General features: G+C 33.1%; 1 protein-coding gene across 2 annotated transcripts; it reads right to left on the reverse strand.

Moving 5' to 3' along the window:
* Positions 1-816: 816 nt before the first annotated feature.
* Positions 817-14,262, reverse strand: LOC128164173 (cyclic nucleotide-binding domain-containing protein 2-like). Of its 2 annotated transcripts, XM_052827925.1 has the most exons (13): positions 13,422-14,262; positions 11,778-11,966; positions 11,276-11,445; positions 10,749-10,908; positions 8,138-8,286; positions 7,915-7,993; positions 7,377-7,442; positions 6,132-6,280; positions 5,431-5,518; positions 4,376-4,420; positions 3,194-3,364; positions 2,561-2,721; positions 817-2,220 (listed from the first exon to the last, which is right to left on the reverse strand). In XM_052827925.1, the coding sequence occupies exons 1-13, from the start codon at positions 14,091-14,093 to the stop codon at positions 2,010-2,012; spliced, it is 2,310 nt and encodes a 769-aa protein (XP_052683885.1). In that variant the 5' UTR covers positions 14,094-14,262; the 3' UTR covers positions 817-2,009. The 2 variants fall into 2 exon arrangements, with proteins under 2 accessions (XP_052683885.1, XP_052683886.1); XM_052827926.1 differs by lacking the exon at positions 4,376-4,420 and having other exon boundaries at positions 13,422-14,261.
* Between the last annotated feature and the right edge of the window lie 9,684 nt (positions 14,263-23,946).

Raw genomic sequence — 23,946 nt, forward strand, 5'->3', positions numbered from 1 at the left:
ACTTTCAGTACTTTGATTTTTTATAGTAATTGTAGGAGTTAATGCATGCTTTTAATTAAAGACAGATTGGGGTTAAGGTATAGGGGCTGCATGGTATCGAGGTCATTGGTACGAAGGTTAGGGATCGTTACTTGAAATGTATTATGAAATTCATTTAACAATCTTTTATGCGTTGTACGAGTTATGTATTGTTCTATATGTATGAAGGGTTTTTTCTTGGTTTTGTTTATGTTTTGTTTGGTTTTTATTTTTGCATTTTTTACAACCTAGCTGTTAACTTATCCATCAGCATGGATATTCCATCACAAAATCTAGATAGGTGATATAAAAGATCTGATAACATAATACATGCAATATTTACTCTTTTTACATAAAAACAAATGTTTATTCTTATATTTTGATGAAAAATTATACTGCAGGTGAAACTGTTTAATTCTTGTTGAAATCCAGCATCGAATTAAAAAAAACATGCTATTAATATATGAACGCAATTGCGAAAAGGACGATACATGCAATTCAATTTGGAATTTTTCTTGCAAAAATAAAATATCTCGTACTTCTCTCCCGGATCTAATGTATATTTTAGAAAAAGATTTTCAAACTTGGCTTATTAGATCCGTTCATATCAATATATTATTGTTTAAAACCAAGTTAAAATTTACCGTACTTCAACCAAATTGTCGTAAACGTTTAGGACTTTTTTAAATAGAATTGATCTACATTCAACGTTCTAAGACATTGAAATGATATGGGTTTTTTTAACAATCAAATGAAGTCAGTTGAGTTGAACCTCGTTTTTCACGATAAAGATAAAAGTTTTTCTTAATTCAAATGTCTTTAATTCAAAAACCAACAATTCAGATCTATTTAAGAAACAATGGATAAAGTATATTCTTTCTTAAATAAAAAACAATAATTATTCTTTAATAACAAAAAATATAATAGTTTTTGCCATGAAATATTCTTTGGTGAGAACAAAAACAATATATATTTGGTAAACATCCATTGCAAATAGTAAAGTTGTAAAATTTCTCATGCATCTAGGTTTATCCTTAATCATTAATTACAGCTTTCTTCCATATCATTTTTATTATAATGATTGTGTTACATGTACAGGTAGAACATAAAAATGAAGAATAGGGGAAAATTTAAAAAGACTGAATCATGAAGGTTTTCCCTCTCTTTTTTAAATGCTGCTTAATAATAAACATTGAATTCATTACACTACTACATCTGTTTATTCCTGAGTCGACTTGTCTAGAGAAAAAAAAAGAACAAAGTTCAAATTTCTTAAAGGAATTGCGTGAAAATGTACATAAAAAGATTTTAAACCCATGCTCAAAGTATCAATGAAATTAATACTACCTACGCGGCTTTTGTTAAAAATAGCATTATAATAGGCGTTTGTGATTGTTTATAATTATATCTAGTATTTCATCTCCTGTCAAATGCATTGTTCACGTCCAGAAAGCATGGGGGATAAGGTAAGAAGATACTATAATCGTGTTTATTTATACTCTTGAATAACGATATATAAATATATATATGTGTAACAGAGGAGAACGTCAAAGAAAAATGTTCACTTGAAAAAAGTTTAAATCTCTCTCCCTCAGAAAAAAGCATGTTATATTTGAATAACAACGTTATATGATCAGCGAGTTATCAAAGTAATCTTATCCGCTAAGAATGGCTCTTATTTTCAATTTCTTTATAATTGTTGATTCCTTTTTATCTAAAAATACTTAATTCTTCTAAGATTGCCTACATTGTCGTGTAGAAGTGAATGGCATACTGTCATATATGTATAGATTAAAAGAGAAGTAACTCTATCTTAAGAGTCAGGGAACATATGAAAAACAACGACTTTTTTATAGGCATTCATCTTGTTTTAAAAACGTTATTTTCAAAGTATAAAGCAAGCTACTTTTATTTCACATTACATCTTTTCTTCTTTGTCGAGACTAAAACAATAAAAATGTCACGGTGAGAATTTCTACAATATTGGCCATTTAATGAGAATGGGCTTTCAGAGTATTAATGAGATCCAGCGTTTTCTGTCTCTGGTAGCTTATGATGGACGCCTGTATCTGCGGACTGTTCTTGAAGCGTGTCTTCCGCTCCACGTGACCCCTGATCACGTGGTCCACCACTAAATGTTTGTAGTGATCCCAGTGGAACTTCTCTGTGTATGCCGCGAGAAGTTGATTATCTGTAGGGTATCTTTTTGAAATAAAAACAAAACTGAAATATGTTTTATATGATCAGAACGAAGCAATTTTTAAGCAATGAAAACATACAGGATGAACATTTAAAATATCTTTAAAATGTACTACAGCAAATATTCTTTATGCAGTATCTAAGTTAATACCTCTGACCTTTAAGATAAAAACCGCTCTAAATTTTAAAAAATCGCAAAATGTATCTGTCGTTGTGCATGATGTAAACAACTTATAAATTAAAGTATCATTTTAAAAGCCCCCCCCCCCCAAAAAAAAACCCCCAATAATGATTTCCTTTGTCGAAAAAAATAGGATATATGATCATGAAAATTCCAACAAACCTGACAGACGTAGCTATTCTTCTGGCGTGATCCAAACCTTCCCTGGAGCAGACATGAAAAAAGTTCTTTTTCTTGATTCGAAGAAATCGACCCCCTCCACTGACTAGTAATACGTCACTATCGGGTGGTGACGCCACGTTATGCATAATGGAATACATATCCTGTAAATGTGTAAACTATGAACGTGACTTTTCAATTTACATTAAGACAATGAATCTTGCCTTCCTCCAGCGGTTTGGGTCATCTACAAAAATATGGACGAAAAATTCATGCATCGAGATGCTTCACGCACTGATGCTGTTTACCATCCAATATTTTTGTTGATGACTCCACCTCATACATGTGCATTTCTTATCAGTTAATATTCATGCTTCAAAATCGAAAGCATTACGTACGTAATTAACTAATTAACACAAAAAAGAAAAAGAATGCAAAATTTGTTAGTGAATACTCAACATAATTTTAACTATATTATTGCCAATTGAAAGGCTCGTTTCATAATCAATCAATCAGATATTGATAATATAATTATACATCAAAAAAATCAATTTTGTTAAAATATCTAAATTTCTTTCAGGTTTAAAATCAGGACTTAAAACACAGTGTTTAAGCTTTTAATACTCCAATACTTACAAAAACATCCTCTTTGAATAGACTGTCTAATTGAAGGTAGATATGGTCCGATGCTTTGTTTTCTTTGTCCTTGGACATAAGCGAGGTCAGGGTCATTGGTCCCGTAAACAGCATTTCCTGTTTCTTTTTATGGGAATCATCTCTGTGTGGTGTTTTCATTGCCTTTCTCCTCTGTGAATGAAAAGTCTTTATAAGAAAATGTATATTAAACAAAATAAATGTGTGTTTTTCATTTCAATCTTTCATGTTACCTTTTTTTTTTTAAACAAATTTCGTTTTTATTTTCATGACTGTGTTTTTAACTTATGAAAAATTATCAAATAAGAAAAACAAGCATACATACAAATGTTTCTTCTATAAAAAATTGTTGGTTTAGTTAAAATTAGCATAACTGTTTGCAAAATCTTTAACCTAAAGCTTATTCTTCAACACAACGAAAATCAAGTGTCTGAAGTCGAAACTTGAAACAATAATATATTCATTGCAAATTGATTTTTGCTACGAAATGAGCATGCACTATGTTACAATGTCTGTTGCAATGTATTTTAAAATAATAACTAAAGCATGCATGCATTCTTTAAAAACGCTACAATATCTGAATTTACCAAGAAACAATGGGCAGGAGATAGTAATACGTAAAATAAATATTTCTATTAATATGGTAATTTAACTTTTGATTTAAGAAATTCATATCTGGAGTTAAAATGAAATATGTTTTCATACATTTCCATACCACACAGTCATCAAATTTTACAGTAGGCAAGGAGTAACCTTTACATCTGTAAAATTTATCAGTTAAAAACAAAAATTCCATCAGATTTGCCAAAACCGTTAAGCTGACAAGTTATAGCAGCCTTTAGTAATACATATTGGAAGCAATGCTTTAAGGTGATAGACAGAAAAAATCCAAGATATTCAAAATATTGACTATATGTCTAACACCATGCTTTACTATTGTAAAAATGGCATGCATATGGTGCATAGTCCCTCTCAAAGAATGATTACTCATTTGTATGTGTACACCCATTTGATGATCTTTCACACAGTTGTACATGTGTAATTATGTTCATTTAAATGGCATTTTTTGAGGTTAAAAAAAACCATGATAGATTCTATACACTAAATGTACAGAGAGAGTATGCACCTCAAATAAGAAACAAATAAAAATCTTAAACATATAACCTGTATTTCCGCCTCCCATTTCAAGTGTGTTAGAAAACTTGCTCTCTAAAGTTAAATGTTTCAATAAAAAATAATTCCATCGCACAGTTAAAATAAAGACGATAACATCTTGAATGGATTTCATGTACTGCAACCGTGGAGAAGTAAGCTTAAAGGAAGGAATGGTCAAAATACATCTCTTGTTTTTATTACAACTTTTCTCCCAAAAATATCCACGTTTGCAATAAATCTATATATAGTAAAACTCGGTTATAGCGAAGTCCTAGGGATCAATGGAATTACTTCGTTATATACGTAATTCGTTATATCCGCATTACGAATTCGTATTAATATCAACAGCGAATTCACTATAAACATGTTTTCTTTCACTAGACAATAATTTTTGCTAATTGAGGTTTAGAATAAAAATACATTACTTTGATACCTTTAATAATCGGATTGTGAATTGAAATAAAAATTTATATAAAAATAAATTCATTCAAACTATTTTGTTAAATGGTAGTGCAAAATTTTTTAAACTGTAAAGAAATTCGTTATAAAGGTGTTAAATTTCGTTATTATTCACCTCAAAATCAGTTCGCTATATCCGTAAATTCGTTACATCCGAATTCGTTATAGCCCTAAAATTTTGCAAAGGTTTGTTTAGAATTCCACTTGAAACTCAAAAAAACTTCGTTATATCCGAGAATTCGCTATATCCGTGTTCGTACTAAACAAGTTTACTGTAATTGTTAAACAAGTCAATCATAAACAAATTAATTGGATATAGGTACATGTAAAAAGAAATTGTATATAATTAGTCATATGTGCTGATTACATATTGTTATAATTTAACTGTCAAAAAAAATATACCATAGAAATTATATACATGACACATGTGATATCTTTACAATACGAAACCTTTTTTTCTAAAATAAATATGTACCCCAGAGAAAGCAAAATAAATATTGAAAAGTAAAAATTCATATAACAGGTGTTAATACACAGTATTTATACCATAAATTCAATAGTTTAATCATTCTCTCTAAATTTCAAACATGGATCACGTGACCTACCCGTCCATCTTTGCGATATTCCAGGGACATGGATTCTAACATCTTCTCTTTGCTTTCTTCGTCATCAGACTCTTCTGATGTTACACTGCTACCTAAATGTTTCAAGATGCATAATCAGTACATTTTCAAAAAAAAAGCTGAAAGGTTTGGAAGATAAAGTTTTATACATGGGTACTTATTCTTTCTTAATATTTAAAAGTATAGAAAGAAAGAAGACTGGACATTTTTCCATTTTATTATACTCGTATAACTTATATCATGGGTAAACATAATCCGGGTTTATATTCAAACCTTTAACAAAAAGTCCAAAAATAATGATATATAACTAAATGTACAACTACATCAATATATGAATATACAAGGCATTGAATCTGACATGAATTTTGTCGCTTTATCAGGAATAATTCATCGTGAAAAGAGCACCAAAATAATTTTCCAAGTGAAGTGACTTGTTCAGTAAGTTTGAAAAGATATAACTTTGTGTATCTACCATATACATTGTAAATGTTCACATGCAATGATTTTTATGTGAGAAAATTTTATGAAAATATAAATAAGGAGGGACTCCATTTAATATTTAACTAGAAAATCATGTGAATGTTTTTTTCATGTAAAATCAATTCTAATGCTCATTTGACCTGTACATGTTTTTTGGGGGGGAATCCTTTTAGATTCGGGATCGGTTCCTTGGACGTCACAACCTACTTTGAGAGTCGGGCTCGTCATCCAACAGGTTTACAAGAACTTCCGTGGATTTGTGTCGACTGCTGGTTCTAGTTGACTTGATTCTCTGACGTTTTGACGTAGAGGGGCCGTCCAATAACAGACGTCTGACAACTTGGCCTTTGCCCTTTCAGGAGATAAATAGAACTTTTCTCACAAATAACTTGATCACTGACCTATATCAGGAGAAGAAACATGAAACTGTAGACCTACTAAAATCACAACGGTTGCCTCATTCTTGGAGCTGAATTATTACTTCAGTTAAAGTTAAATTTAATATTGTTCATCTGTTAAGGTATCCCACTCCTCAATGTTCTTGTATCAAGAATTTCTCGAGAAGTATTCTATTGAAATCTGTAGACAAAACACACTTAAATAATACAAAGATAATGGGAGGTCAGAATTTTTGATTAAGCAAACTCTTTTCTTAAAATGTTGTTTTTAATTATGTACAATGGTCACACTGAATAGAGGGATTATGAAAAAAAATTTGCATGAAGCTGCATAAATGATTGTATGACCTTTTTGCACTTAAAATAGACAATTTTTATAATAGTTACAATTTGATTTGAAATAAAAACATTTTGAATATCAAGAATTTTAGAAGATTAATCCAGTTTGCCTACATATGTATTCAGTATCATTTTGACATAATAAAACATGGGGGTCAGTGATTTCAAATTTTAGATACATGGCTTCAAAGGTAAAATTATTGCAAAATTTGGCTTAAAAAAATTCAGATATTTTCTAAATATTTGCATGATTTTATGCTAAACGCCTATCATTCTCTCAAAATTTAGTTTAGTACAAGTCATAGAAAACCTATAGAACATGTCACAAACCTATCAAATGTTAAAAATGAGAATAATGAATAAAGTATAATAAAAAGAAAAGTATATTGAAAATTCATAAAATTGCTTGTTTCTGTCATTTTCGACTAAAAAACCTTCCGCACGAGAAAATAGTTCCCCCCAAAACTTGTTCGTTTCTTGAATTCAAATAGATTTTCTTTACGAATGTTGTGTAATTGTGAAATTATGATCTTTTTGTGAGGTTTAAATAAATAAAATCATATTCATTTAAAATATAATGAACATCTGCGCAATGAAATAAAAACATGAGGAGTGATATACCTTAAGCTTGATATCGTCTTATTCTCTCCGTATTGAACAGTTACTTGAAGAAAAAAATTTTGAACGGAAATTTTTCGATTTTTATTTTACCTGCATACAGATATATATCCATTCTTCGTCACTCCTGTCAGTTGCCACAACTTTGTTCGTTTTGTACTGAAAGATAGATGATGCAAGGATCAGGAGGGAGCACAAATCGGGTTTGTTTAATGAGTATTTTATCATGTTTACCGTTATAAGTAATAAGATGAAGATGACTTAGGGGTCCTCCACACCCCATGACTTTTTGGACAGTAATTTTGCATGCTTCATCTAACTTTAAAGCTCAGCCAACACTGGCCCAAAAACTCCTACTTCAAACATGGGCTAAGCATTTTGTCTTTAATAATTCAATAAGTCTTCAACTTTATGTTTTTTATCTTTACTAGGTAATCTTTACGGTTTTTTAAAAATCGGTTATTCATTTATAGGAAATAATAATCAGTAAAAGAAATATCAATCTATTTCGTGTTAAATTGAGAAATATTCTCCCTGATGGTGAAGATAACCTTATCATCGGAAGTATTTTTTTAATTTTTAATCCTGGGTTGAAAGCATAAAAACCGTTAGAGTAGGGTCAAATCCGAACCTCTTGAATCTGGGCCTCGTTACACAAGGTTTTCAGCATTTCTTTGGTCCAAAACTTAGGACTGAACAGATTAAGTTTCCTACAGAAAAAAAAGAATAGTTTTGCTCTACACATACATTATCCCTATTAAAATTTATGATCAACATATTTTACACATGATTGATAGATAATTTAAAGTTTAAAAAAAAAATTAGTATGAAGTTTAAGATTTCTTGTAACGTACGAAAGAAATTTTTCTTTTTCTTCTAATTCCTCCTGAAAAATGCTTGGACAAACTTTGGCAAACGTCTCCTTGTCGACCACCAGAATTTCGCACGTTTCTCGACACGTGATTGTGGCAGTCCGTCGTATGTCTTGTAGTAATGCAAGTTCCTAAACAGAAAAATAATGATTGATTATGCAAACAAAAACTTACAAGAGAGAGAGAGAGAGAGAGAGAGAGAGGAGAGAGAGAGAGAGAGAGAGCGAGCGAGAGAGAGAGAGAGAGAGAGAGAGAGAGAGAGAGAGAGAGAGAGAGAGAGAGAGAGAGAGAGAGAGTAATGTAGGTTCGCAACTAATCGAGTTATTGTAAAACGATAAACTGAAAGAGAAATGGGAAGGGTGAACTACTTGGGTGTTTTGGAAAGAATTTTTCAGTAAGATTTATCATTTTTTTTGTCGCTCACAAGATACATAGTTCGCACTTGTGTTTCCTCTCCATCTCTTTTAATCATTTAGCCAAATCTGGCGAAATTCGTGGTCTTTCCAGCCCCGCTGAAATGTTCACAATCAATGCGCATGTGCTGTTGATCGAAAGGCTGGGTTAGCAATATTTACTTTAGAGGCCGTCTAAATGTAAATTTTTTTAATTTTAACGATAAATCTAGATTTCTAAGACTTATAAAAGCGTAATTTATGCAAAGTTCATACTTTTTACTATGCAAGAAAATTCATTTAAGATACTGGACAGCTGTATTTCATGGTATTGGCGCAAAATGAGCTGTAGTGTCTCTTTAAAGCTTTCAATTCAACTTACTTTTTAAAAAAGTTATTTTCTCTTGTTATGTTTTAAGTTATGTTTTCTGCGAAAAAAGTAATTGATAAGAGGATTGCTAACAAATCACATCGAAAGTGTAAGGTACACATATACCTGATGTTTTACCTCTAAATAGCAATCTTTTTTTCGCAGAAAACATTTTTCCTAAATTTTTATATAAAAAATTGAATTATCATGCCCCACACACACTTTTTTGGGAGCATGTAAAAAATTTAAGTGAAAAATAAGAAATTACATAATTTATGTAGCAGTGAAATCAAAGTTATAAACATAGTAGGTTGACTATTTCTAACCTCCAAGTAAAGAGGAGCTCTTAACAAAAATGCAGAACAATTTCAAAGCCAAAACATTTCGGGTTTTTTTTCTCAGATAAGTGTACAAAATAATTAATATAATTTATGTGTTTAGAATAAACATATCGAACTGTTATCGTTGATTTAATGTGTAATTTCTTGACCAGGGCCCGCGGCAGTAAATCTTAGACAAGCTCACTTTTGATCTCAGTCTCACTTTTCCACTATTGCATGGTTCCTTTTGTAAAAGTGAGACTTAGATCGAAAGAAAGCTTGTCTAAGTTTCATGGCCCCGAGGCCTGCACTCTTATAGAGATAATTATAATATACATTGATATGTCTGGAAATTAGCTTGTTTATCATTTGAAGGCGTTCTGCTAGTTCAAAACGCAAATTCATAGGACGCTTATACATAATATGATTGATAACGAAAAAAAAAGAATTATCATATTTGTCTCATTTTTGCAGGTGTTAATGACGAATTATTAATAACACACCAGGAAAAAGTCACTCGAATTAACAATAAATTATTTGATTATGAAATATAATGATATAAAAACTAAACATATCAAATAAGCGAAAAACTTGCAGATTGGGGATAAAAAACGAGTATCTGAGGAATTAAATTCAGTTAGTAACAACAAAAGACCCTGCGGGGTTCGAACTCGGGATGTAAAAATCACAAGCTTAAGGCCGACACTTATCCACTCGGCTAGGCAGTTAGTTGCATGTTACCGTCGATAAAATCCTTTTAATAAAACGAAATGTCATTTTTTATCAGAGATCAGCCATTTTGTAACGATGTGTTATTCCACCTTAAGGAGACAGTGCGACTGAAAATAAACCAGGTGTATCTATCATCTCATAGTACTAAAAGAATGATTCCTTATTCCTTAAATTATAAAGCAAAACTTGAACCTTCAGTTGATGGAATACATACAATCCCAGGGAATATATTTGTTTAATACAGGCACGTAGTATCGGAGGCGGAGGGGGGGGGGGGGGGGGGCAGTTGGGGCCTGCCTCCCCCCCCCCCCCCCAACTTTTTCTCGCAGCAACCATTTTTTTAAAATTTACATATAAATAATTGAATTATCTTTGAGTTGCCCCCCCCCCCCCCCCCCCCCCCACGTTTTTGTGAATATGTGAAAAATTGGTTAAAAAAGGGGAAATTAGGAGTGAAATTGAAGTTTTAGATATACTTCGCCAGCCCCCCCCACCCCCCCCCCCCCCCACGGATTAGGATTTTGGACAATTCAAAATCCCTTTTTTTTTTTTCCTTGTCAAGATCAAGATTTTTTGGATGAGTTTGGCCCCCCCATTTTCAAAAACGATGCTACGTGCCTGTAATAAGGAGTTACTATCCTACATTATCAGGATGAAGCTGTTGAGCTGTTGGGCTTTTGTTGTTGTACTTAATCAATTATATCTTCGAAAGGAGGGGGATAGCAAGAAAAGAGGGAAATAGAGAGTATTTATAATGCTAAAAACTGAAAATTGCTCACTCCAAAAGAATCTCCCCTGACTAGCACTGTTTCTGTTTTCTCAAAGTGTTCACCTCTGGTATTCACTTCTTCGACGTTAACGAACACGGAACCGGAATATATAAAGTAAAAGTTGATTCCTACATGCCCACGTCTCAGAATGACTCTTCCGGGTTCCACACTAAAAAAAATTCGTGAGTTATTTTCTATTATTATTTTCTTTTAATTAGCAATGCGAAACACAAACTCAAAGCTATTTATGCCAATGCAACTGCTATTGGCAGAAAAGAGAGAGGGGTGCCAAGCAAACTAATAAATTTAAAACTATATTCAAAAGAGAAAATGTAATGGCAAGTTCCCCAAAAATCTTGCATTTACATGTATACATACATGTCCATGTATGAATAACTAAGGTCCATTCATTACCCCGCGTTTATTTACATTTTTTCACATCTGTTTTTCACTGTGTTGAAAACCGCTTCTGACGCTTGTATTTGAAAGTACTGTTATAGATTTTCATCATTAAACGAAGTAACGATTTCACAAACCTCTGGTAACGAAATGCTCGGCACATGTAGAGTTGGATCCGCTCCGTAAATTTATCAAAGCTTTTGAGACCTCTCAGCAAGGCGTGGATCCGCCTACAATCTTGTTCGCTTCTTGAATCGGGATCACTCTCAAATATATCCGAGGCCCACTTAGGTACTTTTGCAAAAGCCTGAAAGTATGTTTATATCTGTATGTTTATGAACGTTCATGTACATGTACATGTATACCGGTATTTATTTTCTGTTTATTGTCTGTTTCCTGACGACAAAGCGATCAAATATTAACGAAACTAATGTCAATAATGTGTAATTTTGTTCCTTCCTTTTTTTTTAGGAGGGATGCATCTTTTATTTTTTATTGGGTTTTTTCCTAAAGTTTTCATTTCAATTTGTCTAATAGTATATAATTACATATAATTGTTTTCAAAGCTGTACTTTCAAATTTATTAGAAAATAAGTTGATCAATATCAGAGAGTAAGTTCAAGTGACGAACGTTTTTACCCTTTCCTTGGAGTAGACCATTTTATTGAATGCAAGTCTCCTGGCCTCCTGACTGGTATATAGTGTGTACCATCTCTCTTCCGTCGCTGTTCTGGTGGTTTTCGTGTCGCTTATGTCAATGATTGCATTTAACCAACGAATCAGGACTAAAACACATTTGGCGGCCATTTTGAACCGTAGTTTCAGCGACTGTAAATCAAAGATATTTGGATAAGCTTGAGTCTTTTATTCAGTAAACATGGAATTTGATTTAGTCAAGAGAAATGGAGTGCCGCTTTTGGAGGAAAAAAACCATTTTGGATGATAATAAAGGGTCTTGTTTATTGAATAGAATTCAAACCATTTAAACTACGATTTTTTAAAAGACTATTTTTATTTAATGAGGGGAAAACCTGATTTTCAACTTTTGTTTTACCTCCAGAAGTATTGATATGCCTTTGTTATAAGGGACGGACTGTCGTTGCGATTTTTTGCAATTAGAAGAGTGTTGTATAAAGATATTTAAAAAAAACCCCATTCAAATATTAAAATTAAAACATATGGATTTTGTTTCTCTCCTAAATAAACTTAGGGTTCAAAAGCTAAAGAAATATTTTTTTTTTGTAGATTTTATGGCGGATCTGATGTGTAATGAATCGACCAGCAGGCCTCCTGCGTAGCGAGTCCTTTTAATAACCACAAGGAAATGACGTTCTATTTTTACTACCAGGGGAGATAACGTATAAAACAGAATAGAGACCTTTTACTTTTTGTAAATTATTTAGAAATTAAATAATAAACAGTGGGACGGACAACTCCGGAATGGACATTTTTATAATGTGGGCAGGAATTACTGACTCAAACCTTCACTTGATTGAAGACAAGTAATTATATTGTTTATGTTAAAAACAAATATAGCTTGTTTCATAATTTCAACCAGTTGAAAAGACGAATTATTATTATTATTATTTCCCGGCTGTTCGCACGTTCCTATTGTAAAATTAGATACCGCTCCCTGTCAGAAGTTAATATCTATCCTGTAACCGGATATAGCTTTAAACCGCATGTTGACAATTCGGGTTTATATTTCATCATAAATGGTAAAGCGATATCGAAAAAAAGGGCGTTGTGTTTCTAATGTTTAAAGGCGCTATACATTTCTGGATATTCTATCTAATATAATAAACTCTTGACAAAAGAGGTAAAATTTGACGCCAACAAATTGATGTACTTTTTTTTTATATTCTTTTACAGCAATAAGAAGATATTTGGTTCGAAATTGAAAGGAGGCAAAAAATGTATAATCAAATATGTTTTCTTCAATTACTTTCATGACAAAATAATTAAGCTTGCATGCAAAGTTGTTAGAACCTATGATCTGCTGTTTGTCCGTTAAAATAAAACTGCGTGCAAACGAACGATTTCATTTCAATTTAGATTTCAATTAAAAATAAATAGGATATTTTGAGGGGAATGGGTTTGTCAAAACTATTTCTATAATGTTTTGAAGTGTTAGTTTGCTTGCTAAAAATCACATATAAATTTTGAATATAAAAAAACACGACGTCAAGTGTGCTTGATTTTTCAAAATATCTAGAATTCATATTTTTCTTTTTAATTTTTGATATTTCATAAATTAATATATAATATATACTGACTATATACCTTCTTGTCTTTGAAAACCTCTTCATGTTTCTCTTCTTCAGGTTGCGATTTGGAGGAAGATCTCGGTTTGTTTCTCTTGACAATAGTTTTATGCCTTTCTTGTAAGCTGGACTTTAGATGGTCAAACACAGCAATGTCATATTTGGGAGTAAGAGACGGTGACCTTTTATAAAGGTCACACGCCGAGCGGTTAGGCTTTGGGGTAGCGGTCGAAGGCTTTCTGTGATGGTCAAATACATCCGGACTATTCTTCAGGGTGCCAGTTGAAGACTTCATGGGATGGTCAGACACTTGTGGGTCTTGCTTTGGGGGAGCGTTGGAAGATTTCCGATGAATGGTTCCGGATTGAGTTATGAGACAGGGACTAATTGGTGAAACACGTAATACACTGCCTTCCCCTACGCTCTTACAGCGGCACGGCATTTCCGTATTTTGACGTCTTTTGCGGAGGGTTTTTTCTTCACACTGGGGCTGGGATTCTTCGGTTGACGCTGAGGGAGAAATTCCAGACTGGTTATCAATTACGACATCTTGGTGTAGAGGGGCCCGGTTTCTGGTAAGGGGGGCTGAATGTCGTAAACGTTGCAAATTCTGGCGTGTTTTATCGTCAGGTGAATACTGTGAAAGATGACGATTCTGCACCATTAAGTCTAAATATCTTCTTTTCTTCATCCTGTCTCCTCTCTTTTTTATTCTTCAACAAAAACACCGAATCAATGATCCTATTTTTAAAAAACTTTTTTTCTTCAAAGTTATGAAGAGGACGAGTTCAGCTTTTATTCGAGACTAAATCCCCGAACCTTATTCTCCGCTGGCTGTTGGATTTCAAGATTTTTTTTTTTTAGATTTCCAAATCAAGTTTTATTGACTTTTCATTTAAATGCAGATGGCATTAACCTTGGGGTTCTGTATTGTCAACGTTTTTGATAGATAGCACAATGGCGTTGGTGAAAGGAAGGATGTTTTTATAACATTGCCATTCTCGCCGCGCGATTTAAATAGCTTAAGCTTCATTAGGTCCTATCAAACGCCATCTTTATTAGCTAGACATTGGTCTGTATGAACGGTTTTCAATGGGAAAGCATATTTATGACCGGGATTTTAAAAGAGAGATCGGGTTAGGGAATAAATTAGCATCTGTAATGCTTTTTATCCACTGTTGCACGATGGGGGAGTCTTTTAAATGGGGAATACTTAACTTGAATACAAACTTTTTACTTACCAAAAACTTCTTTCTGTCGATTCATTGTCTATTGAAAAGTGATTTGCTTTGATTAATAGAAGAACGACGGATATATTCTGAGGAGTTGATTTTTATTGCGAACCATGCGTACCTTTTTATGATTTTATTTTGTTTTTGGCCCTTTTGTGTCTTTTTGCCTTGACGACATGTTTTCTACAGTACCAACATTACATTGCAAAAAAATAAGGTAATAATGATAGTAAAAAATAAGCATAAAAACATAAAACATGTATGAGATAGAATCATTCAATAAAAACACCAATAAATCCCTCCACTTTTTTTCTTTATTTAAAATTAAATTGAAATAAATTCTAGTTTTATTTATATTCTATTCTCAATAGCATCAGTATTTGACTTCCTGTAATAATCCGAGAGAAACATAAAATATTCACGGTAAATTGATATTTACGGTAAACTCCTAGTTATTACATTTCGGAGCGCCATTATAAGAATCACAATGGCTAGAGGGGTTTCCAATCGAAACTTCCTACCCCCACGGCGCTATTCTATCCTCGGTCTTCGGTGACCTTTTTCCTGTCAATACATGTATCGCAATTTCCTGTTTTTTCAATCAAAGGTGTTTCTTCTACATATACATGTATATAAATGTCTCCTATTTTCATTCATCATATTTCAAAAAATATATATATTGAGTGTGTTTGATATTAGCGAAATATACATGTATGTGTAAATCATATATCCACTTATATTCATAAGAGAGAGAGAGAGAGAGAGAGAGAGAGAGAGAGAGAGAGAGAGAGAGAGAGAGAGAGAGAGAGAGAGACTTTTTTGTTAGTTTTTAGTATTACGCTGAGCGATGCTTTTGTTTACGCCCACTGTTTTACATGTACTTGCCCAGCTGTGTACTTAATGAGAAGATCAAACATTTTAATCTCTCTCTCTCTCTTTCTCTCTCTCCTCTCTCTCTCTCTCTCTCTCTCTCTCTCTCTCTCTCTCTCAGTCTCTTTGGGTTTGAGACATGTCGATTCGGTACGTTCTGATAATGTCAAAAATATCGAATTTTCATTATCGAGTTTTTTCCATAGTACTATTAAAGGGGAAAAAAGATATAATAATATTTCATATACATGTAGAGATATACTGCTTCTGAAAAAAATATTATTTTTCTTCGGGAAAACAGTATAAAGTGCGGTAAACGAATGCACGGATTCATATCCATTATTAATACATTCTTCTCGCGCATGCACTGCATGTGTATGTGATACAATTTAAGATCTCGTAGCATAAATCTTCACTTGTTATTGTTTTGCATAAAAAAAATTTCCTGCATAAGTTTGGAACATATTTTATTAACCAAATCACATCCTCACAATGTCAGGGGTCCTGAGACCCCTGAGATTGTGAGGATGACCAAATCAAGGCGGTTAGAATTTTTTTTCGTATAACTTAGTAGTTCCTCTCTTTACATTTATCAAAAACGCAACACGCATAATCCCTGCAAAACCTGAGAGACCGTTTGCGTTTTATAGAGTCGCCTCTCTTTGGAGGTAGATGCTTTTTGAACTGACGCCGTTTTGCAGATCCCGCCAGGCCGGATTGTCAAGGTATACATGTACATTGTATGGTTTTATCCAACGAGTTGTACGTTTTCAATCCCAGAGTCTTGGCGAGGGGATAGAAAACACATAGCGAGATGAATAAAATCATATTACATTGCAAATCATGAGAGATTATTATTTTTCCAATAGTTTTTACCCCGTCCTTTTAGTTAAAATTCAAACTTTTCTACAAACATTATAGTTTTGAAGCCCACAAAACATTTGCTTCGAAATGTCAGCAATATTGCGTATGAAAAAAAAAATGTTTGAATCCGTGTAGGAGTCGGTACGTATGAATTATATACAAAGCAATTTTTTTTTAAATCCCTAATGTAAAAAGTGTTTAGCTTTCGTCCATATGGTCTCCAAAACGTTTAACACCCATCAATCTGCAAGAAGCCATTGTTTTTCTCCAATATCCCTTGATTCCGTTTTATTTTAGTATGGAATGGTATTTAGAAACCTTGCCACAAGACAGATCTATTGGCATCTATTGGAAGGATGCAAGAAAGAATTCGTTCTTTTCGCTCTTCCATACAAACTCCAGTTATTTTATTTCCGAAATTTGTTTGTACTTTTAAAGAGTCCGTGCATATTGGCTTTCGGCAGGGAGATAAAAACCTGGGAGATTTATGAATTTGTTGAAGAAGAAAGAAATTGCTGTTGTCAAAACTGATGAATTCTGAGAATTCACTTTGCATTTGTTTAACGATGCCTCGCTTTATTCAGTCTCATCAGAGAGTGATTTGGACCCCCTTAAATCTCATTTAGTGACGTATGCACTTCTCCAGACGGTACATTGTTCCAGACGATCATGTACAGGTTTTTGAGAACTCGAGCACTTAAATTTCACATGATCCTTCTTTGTACTTTTCTTTAAAATGCAACAATATATGACAACAAAAGTAAAATAATAAACTTGAAATTCCTTTATACCGTATCAGCGCAAGTTAGATTCTGTAACTAAAGACGCTCAAAGAAGAGCTAGTGCAGTAACTGTATTAATTTTGCATAAAAAAATAAGAGATAATCAATTAAAACTGTTTACCAAACAATTAGGATAAGTTTCAATTGATGAGTTTTGACAATTTAATGTAAGAAAAATATTACAAAGAATTTTTTTTTTAAATATGCAATTGCGACTTTGTATCAACAATATCATGCTAGCATTCGAGGCAACAAACTGCTGTTCAAAAAAACTATCGTTTACTTTTGAGTAATGGTAATGTGAAAGTTTACTGTAAACAAATTTTCATTCAAAGCGACTTCAATTTCCGAGTCAAATGGGATAAATTTGTTTGCAGTGACTTATTTTCGCGATAAAACCAATGAAGATAAACTAATATATAATTTAGAACGTTTATAGGTCTGATCCGCGGTAAGAAAACCTGACGACAATAATTTTCTCGCGAACCGCGCAAATTTTTTTCCGCACGAAATAAAGATTGGTTAACAGTTTAAAGTTTTTGTTACATTATTACATTACATATTACATATTCAAAACAAGTAACCATAATGCAGAATGTCTTACTTTAATTTTAATTCAAATGTTTTGAATATTACACTTTAACTACAAAATAAACTGTAAGTTAATATCTACACATATAACTTGTTATGATGTTCATTGCTGGAAACAACAACATTAGATTGACAACAGCAACATAATGCTAATCTGTGTTTCAACGAAACATCACGTTAAAGACAACTACATGCAGAGCTATATAACAACTAGATGTAATATTTTACTTTAATAAGACAGCAAATACATAAACACAACTACAAATATATTCAAATATATTCAATATCAGCATGGAACACCGGCGGTATAAAAACAACGGTACGCAACCGCACCATTTGACCAAAAAAAAATCAAGCACGATATTTGAGAAAAACATTATCTTACAAGGGAAAAGGCAGAAAAACACATTCAAAATGCACACAAGGAACATTGTAATGGTACCGATAATAATCGACCACTTTTGTTAAACAACGGCAAAACTAGCATGCAAGACAGTATAGATATAGAATAAAGGTTTATTGTATCGGCAAATTTTAATCCATAATTCTGATCATTTATAAATCATCGCAATCATCAAATTATTGAAAAATGATCTCAGCTTGTTTGTTACGAAGACAGTTTATATGTCGATAATACTATCATTCGACCAGCGGTTAATTTCTTTATAAGTTGATTCGTCCTCGTTCGCTCCCTCATTTTTACCCTCTTTCTACATGTACATATATATTATGTTGACTCTTTGACCCTTCTCTCTCTCTTCTCTTTCTCTCTCTCTCTCTCTCTCTCTCTCTCTCTCTCTCTCTCTCTCTCTCTCTCTCTCTCTCTCTCTCTCTCTCTCTCTCTCTCTCTGTGCTGTAAAGTACAGTTTTTAAATGGAAAGTTAATCTCAAAATAATTTGCTACGAATATTTTGAATTCATCTACAAGACAACAGAGCTGCAGGGGCGCTTTATAGTTCATATTTTTATATTTATATATCATAAAAAATGGTGTTTAAACCAAAAAATTTCAAATAGGATGGTGGAATTTTCGAAACCGAAAACGTGTATGATAACAGGTATATGCTTTCTCGTTTTTCATTTTATTTCTAGAGGAATGATAGCTAGTCTAAGCGCTTTTTTTTCAATTCTGCATCTGGGTAATTTGAACCTAGATTCTTGAACCGAGATAGTCGATATCTGTCAAATAAGCAATGCACACTTTCTACAACCTTGCAGATTTGTATCTACAGTTAGTGTGCACTCATCACGGCCATTTGTTAAATAGGAGAGAGAGAGAGAGAGAGAGAGAGAGAGAGCGAGAGAGACAGAGAGACTGAGAGAGACAGACAGAGAGAGAGACAGAGACAGACAGACAGACAGACAAAGACAGAGAATGAGGGAATGAATGAAGGAGAGAAAGAGACAGACATACAGACTGTGTCAGAGGCGGAAAATGATAGACAGTTAAAAAAGAGACAATAAGAACGTGAGAGAGAGAGAGACAGAGAGAGAGACAGGCAGACAGACAAACAGACAGACAGACTGAGAGAGACAGAGAGACAGACAGAATGAAAGAGAATAAGAGAGAATGAGAGAGAGAGAAAGAAATTCGGTGAATCTTATCCCACTCAATTTCATCACATCAACCAAATTCGTCTGTAAGACCTTGGAGATTATTTTCCCACTTGAGATTTACAGCAGATAATGTCAAAAGGGTCACGATGAGCCGTCAGTTTAACTCGAAATGCAACAAATTATTGGCAAAACGTTTTATTACGGAACCATCCAGTCCAAGACGCAATTTTTTTTCTCAGTTCTTGGTATGTTAATGATATTTGGACGAAATTGTTGGAGCTTTAGTAGACCTTTTTTATAGAAGACAAGGTGCGAGATAAGGTGCAGGCAGTAATCGATGTCTTTAGAACATTTTGTACAGAATTTCCTAAATATATAGGGCACCATTTTGCTACACGGTCTATTTCACCTTGTTCTACGATACACCCAACATAACATCTACGTACATATGTACCTCTGCACTCACGCGCGCATGTCAGCATCCTTGATGAACTCTGGCTCCGTACCCCTTATACTTAACGTCTATCGCCTCTTACCATCAGTTTCATGTACATAAAACATGCGCCAACCACCTTTCCTCACGGCCAACTTAACCTCGCGGCCAACATAAATATAAAAATTTGATACGATTGAAAGAAAATTTCGTCAATTTGAAAACCATTACAGTATAGTTAATATTTTTTTTTACCATTTATCATGTATGATCTTCATGAATCTATTCAGAAAAACATGGTTTGTTTCGTATCAGAAAGTTATATAACAGACTGAGTATAAAATATGTTGACTTTGGGTCTCCATAATATCACTTCATTCAAATCACTTCAAGTCAAATTGTCTGTGAAATAATATAATGCTTGGTGAAATAAATGAAAGTATAATAGTGATGTAACACTATTTTGGAGAGAAAGGGTATTATGAGTGAATTTCGAGCAAGTCAATTTTATTGAGGTCTAATTTGATAAACGCTTCGCTGTATTCAAAGCATTGAAACTGTGCCACCTCGCCTATGCTCTATTAAGTTTTGATAGCTGTTAAATGCATTATTTAAATCAAAGAATTTGGTAAAGTGCTCGTAGTCAAACTTCGATAAAATTCACATATTTTTCTTACTGGCGTATTCATGAGTTGGATAAAGTACTTTTGCAGATATTTATGATATTATAGCATTAAACAAAGAGTGCATTTGTCGGTTTACATTTCTCACCCAAACAATGGCTTGATTCCGTGCATTTAATAGTACCTGTTCTTTAGCTGCCTATAGAGTGAGACGAAGTCTGTTCATTTTCTTTCTTCAAAGAGAGAGCGTCTCGGTTTCTTTCTTTCGTTAGCATGTAAATTTCATTGAGTGAGTGAGGTCTTGACTCGTGACGTCACAAACGATGCCGGGAATCAATATTAGAAATGTCGTCCTTAATCACGTTTGCCATTCAGTCTCATTTTGCGCTTTAAGAGTCTCTATTTCTCAAGCGTCTGGGATATTAATTTTCATGGATGACCTTGTAGAATTTTGCCTAATATTTTTCGTTAAAGGTCGCAGACGAACAAAATTAGCGGTAATCAGCTGTCACGAACATCTTCCGGAATTATAGTGAACAGATTTCACACACTCCGAACCCGACCTTCAATTGCAACAGTTCAGCCAAACAAAATCTGAAAACAGTTACATCCTATGTTTACCTTTACCCAATTAAGACTCGGATAAAAAATTCTTCATTTTTTTTTCTTTTAGAGATTGTTTACAACATTGAAGAACGTTTTGCTTCGAATTCCTGTTGCCATTCTGTGTATACTGCACCATATCTCGTTTTAAAAGTACAAAATGTAGATAAGACTGCATCCTTTGATAGTTAACATACCCCTGATAAACTATCATGATTGTAAACACTCTAGTTTAATAAAGAGCTAATTGCTTTAAATTCCGCAATTCATCTTGGTACAATTTCGGGTTTTTTGTTACTGTTTCAATGCGAGCCTTGAGTAACCAATAATTCTTCCGCAAATTTGAATTCAGGGCTAAGCCTTACATTTCATGTTCAGAATAGAAACGAATTGTACAGTCACGATATACACATGTACGCGGATCAGAAATCTCAAATCTCTATTGCAAATACTACTAATGCTGTAACTTTGGAAGAGTACTGTGGTTTCATCAATATTCGTTGAATACTAATTTTCGTGGATTTCGTTTTTAAGTTGATCCACAAAATTAAATGTTCATTGAAATGCAATTTCTACATTTGTATTGATTGGATCATTGGCCGCAAATTTACATACATGTACATGTATCCCTGAAACTGTGATTTTCACTTTATCCACGAAAATTGATACCCTTGAATATTAATGAAACCACAGTAATGCTTTTGGTATATGCCACAGAGCAATGTAACTCATGGACTGGTGAGCGATGTTAATATTAGAGGTTGTTTGTTGTGGTGGTTGTATTGCTATTTTATGGCGGTTGTTGTCATAAGGGTTAATAGTTTTTTTTGTATTTTAGAGATATTTTAATGTTTGATGTTTATTTTAAGATGGGGGAGGGTGAATATTTTTTGTCTTCTCGTACGAATTTATTAAATCATGTTAAGATTGTGTTTTTCTTCTAATATGTACTTTGTTGTCACGGTTGATTTTGTTGTTGACACTTTGCACTTTGTGCAAGACAGGATTGGAGAGAGAGGGGTGACAACCGCTAAAAATCTATGCATGCAAACTTAATCTGAACGACCAAAAAAAATTGTGAACCATATTATGAAGGGTACTTTGTACTTTGAATTTTAGGCAATTACGATTGGTGCTCTGTTTTTCGGATAGTGCAATTTTTTAAAGTAAAAGATGTTTTGCATGGATTATTAGGTAACGTCTAATGTAGAAAGTCTCAAAACGTTAACTACATGTAAGGGAGCAATTTTTGTTATTCAGTGTCTTGAGTGCTTTGGTCCATGCTTTCGAGTTTTTTGAGGTTTTGAGTTTTTCAACCGTCTTACGTTTTTGAGGATGTGGTTTTGTTTTACGGTTTTGTGGAATTAACTTTGGTGTTGTTTTAATATGAGTTTTATGTTAAAAATTCATATACATGCAAATGTACTGTAGTTTTGTGGACTCTAATTTCGTTTTTAGTGCTGTATTTTTAAGAATGTTTGAGATTACCGACTTTTTTTCCTTGTTAAAAGGAGCTGTAGATGAGGTTTTTCAATATTGTATCTTAGTTTTATCAGTATTTGATATTGAGGTTTGGTTTTCCATCTTAAGATGTAAGTGGGTTAAGCAAGGTACTTGAATTGTTCCTCTTGTCTTTTGTTTTTTTTTGGGTTTTTTTGATAGTTTGTTGAAAATAATGGTTTCCGTACTAATTTAAAGTTTAAAACCACAATTATTTCTGCAATGTGCTTTACTACTGAAATGCTCTTATGTTTTGTAACATGATACCTCTTTTCTTTCAGCATTTTTTTCTAAAACTCATTAAACTTTGGAAGCATTTTACGTTAGAGGATGAAAGTTAAAATCGTCATTTTTTCCATTTCTCAGACGTTGTAAAAATGTGGAATTTTTAAAGGAGGATCTGTTCAAAAGAGATAAAAATTTTGCGATTTGTTTTCCTTGCTAAACTTTTTCAAATTTACATTTGATTGCCTTCATATTAAGGAGGCTGAACAGCCAACAAATTACCCATCAGATATCGATCTACCTTAAATTTGTAGGTATTTTTTGTTTAGCTATCAACTATTATTTACTAATAGTGAAGAAAAATCCTAATAATAGTATATATTTTAATTTTAAATTTCGAGTATTTTCCTATGCATGTTTGACCCTGAGGTCCACGCAGAAAATATATAAGCGAAGTTAAACCGGATGCTATGGGGGAAATTCAGCCTGCGCATGAGCTAGCCTGGTTCCTGTGCGTAATGGGTAGCTCAGGGAACCAGGCTAGCACAGGTTTATCTGAATCGGGATCGGGATTCCGTGCCATATGCACACATAAGTTCAAAGGCGCTGTAATTGTAAAGTTGTCGGTAAACAGTACAGAAAAAAGTATTCCTTTTAAAGAAATGATTGGCATGTGATATGAACTATCAGTATTTTGAAATAAGTTAATGTTATGCCGAAACTACAACATGCATCAAATAGCATAATTTGCAATGTTTTGTTGTTTTCCGAATACTGACACATGTAACTTAACTTTACTTTTATAGTAGGCGAGGCTAGAGAACTTCTATTAAATTTTTTAAGCATTTAAGTATGATTGAATAATTATGTCAATGTAGAAAAGTTTAAATCTCAAGAAAAATGTATTAAAATATGAATATTTTATTTTACACAAAGCTGTCACTGCCTAGTTAACAAAGTAGTGTGAATCGTAATGTGTGAGCAAATAGTAGAATTCACCGAATGCCTGATACTAAACATGCAAACTTCATTCATAGATAGATCATAATTATTTTAGAAGTATGAACCCTATAATTCTGAGATAAAAAGTCAGGGCTATACATACATGTATACGTAATACAACGTACAAATTTAGTGGTTAAAAGCAGAGGGCTAGAGTCGGTGGAATCTCTGATAATCTTAAGGCTTTCACGTTTTCGTTGGAAACACATGCAAATGGTCCACGTATTGTAGTCCTTTTTTAAAGGACAGCAACTTGTAGAAA

This window comes from Crassostrea angulata, chromosome 9 (genome assembly GCF_025612915.1).
Source record: "Crassostrea angulata isolate pt1a10 chromosome 9, ASM2561291v2, whole genome shotgun sequence".
Lineage (NCBI taxonomy): Eukaryota > Metazoa > Mollusca > Bivalvia > Ostreida > Ostreidae > Magallana > Magallana angulata.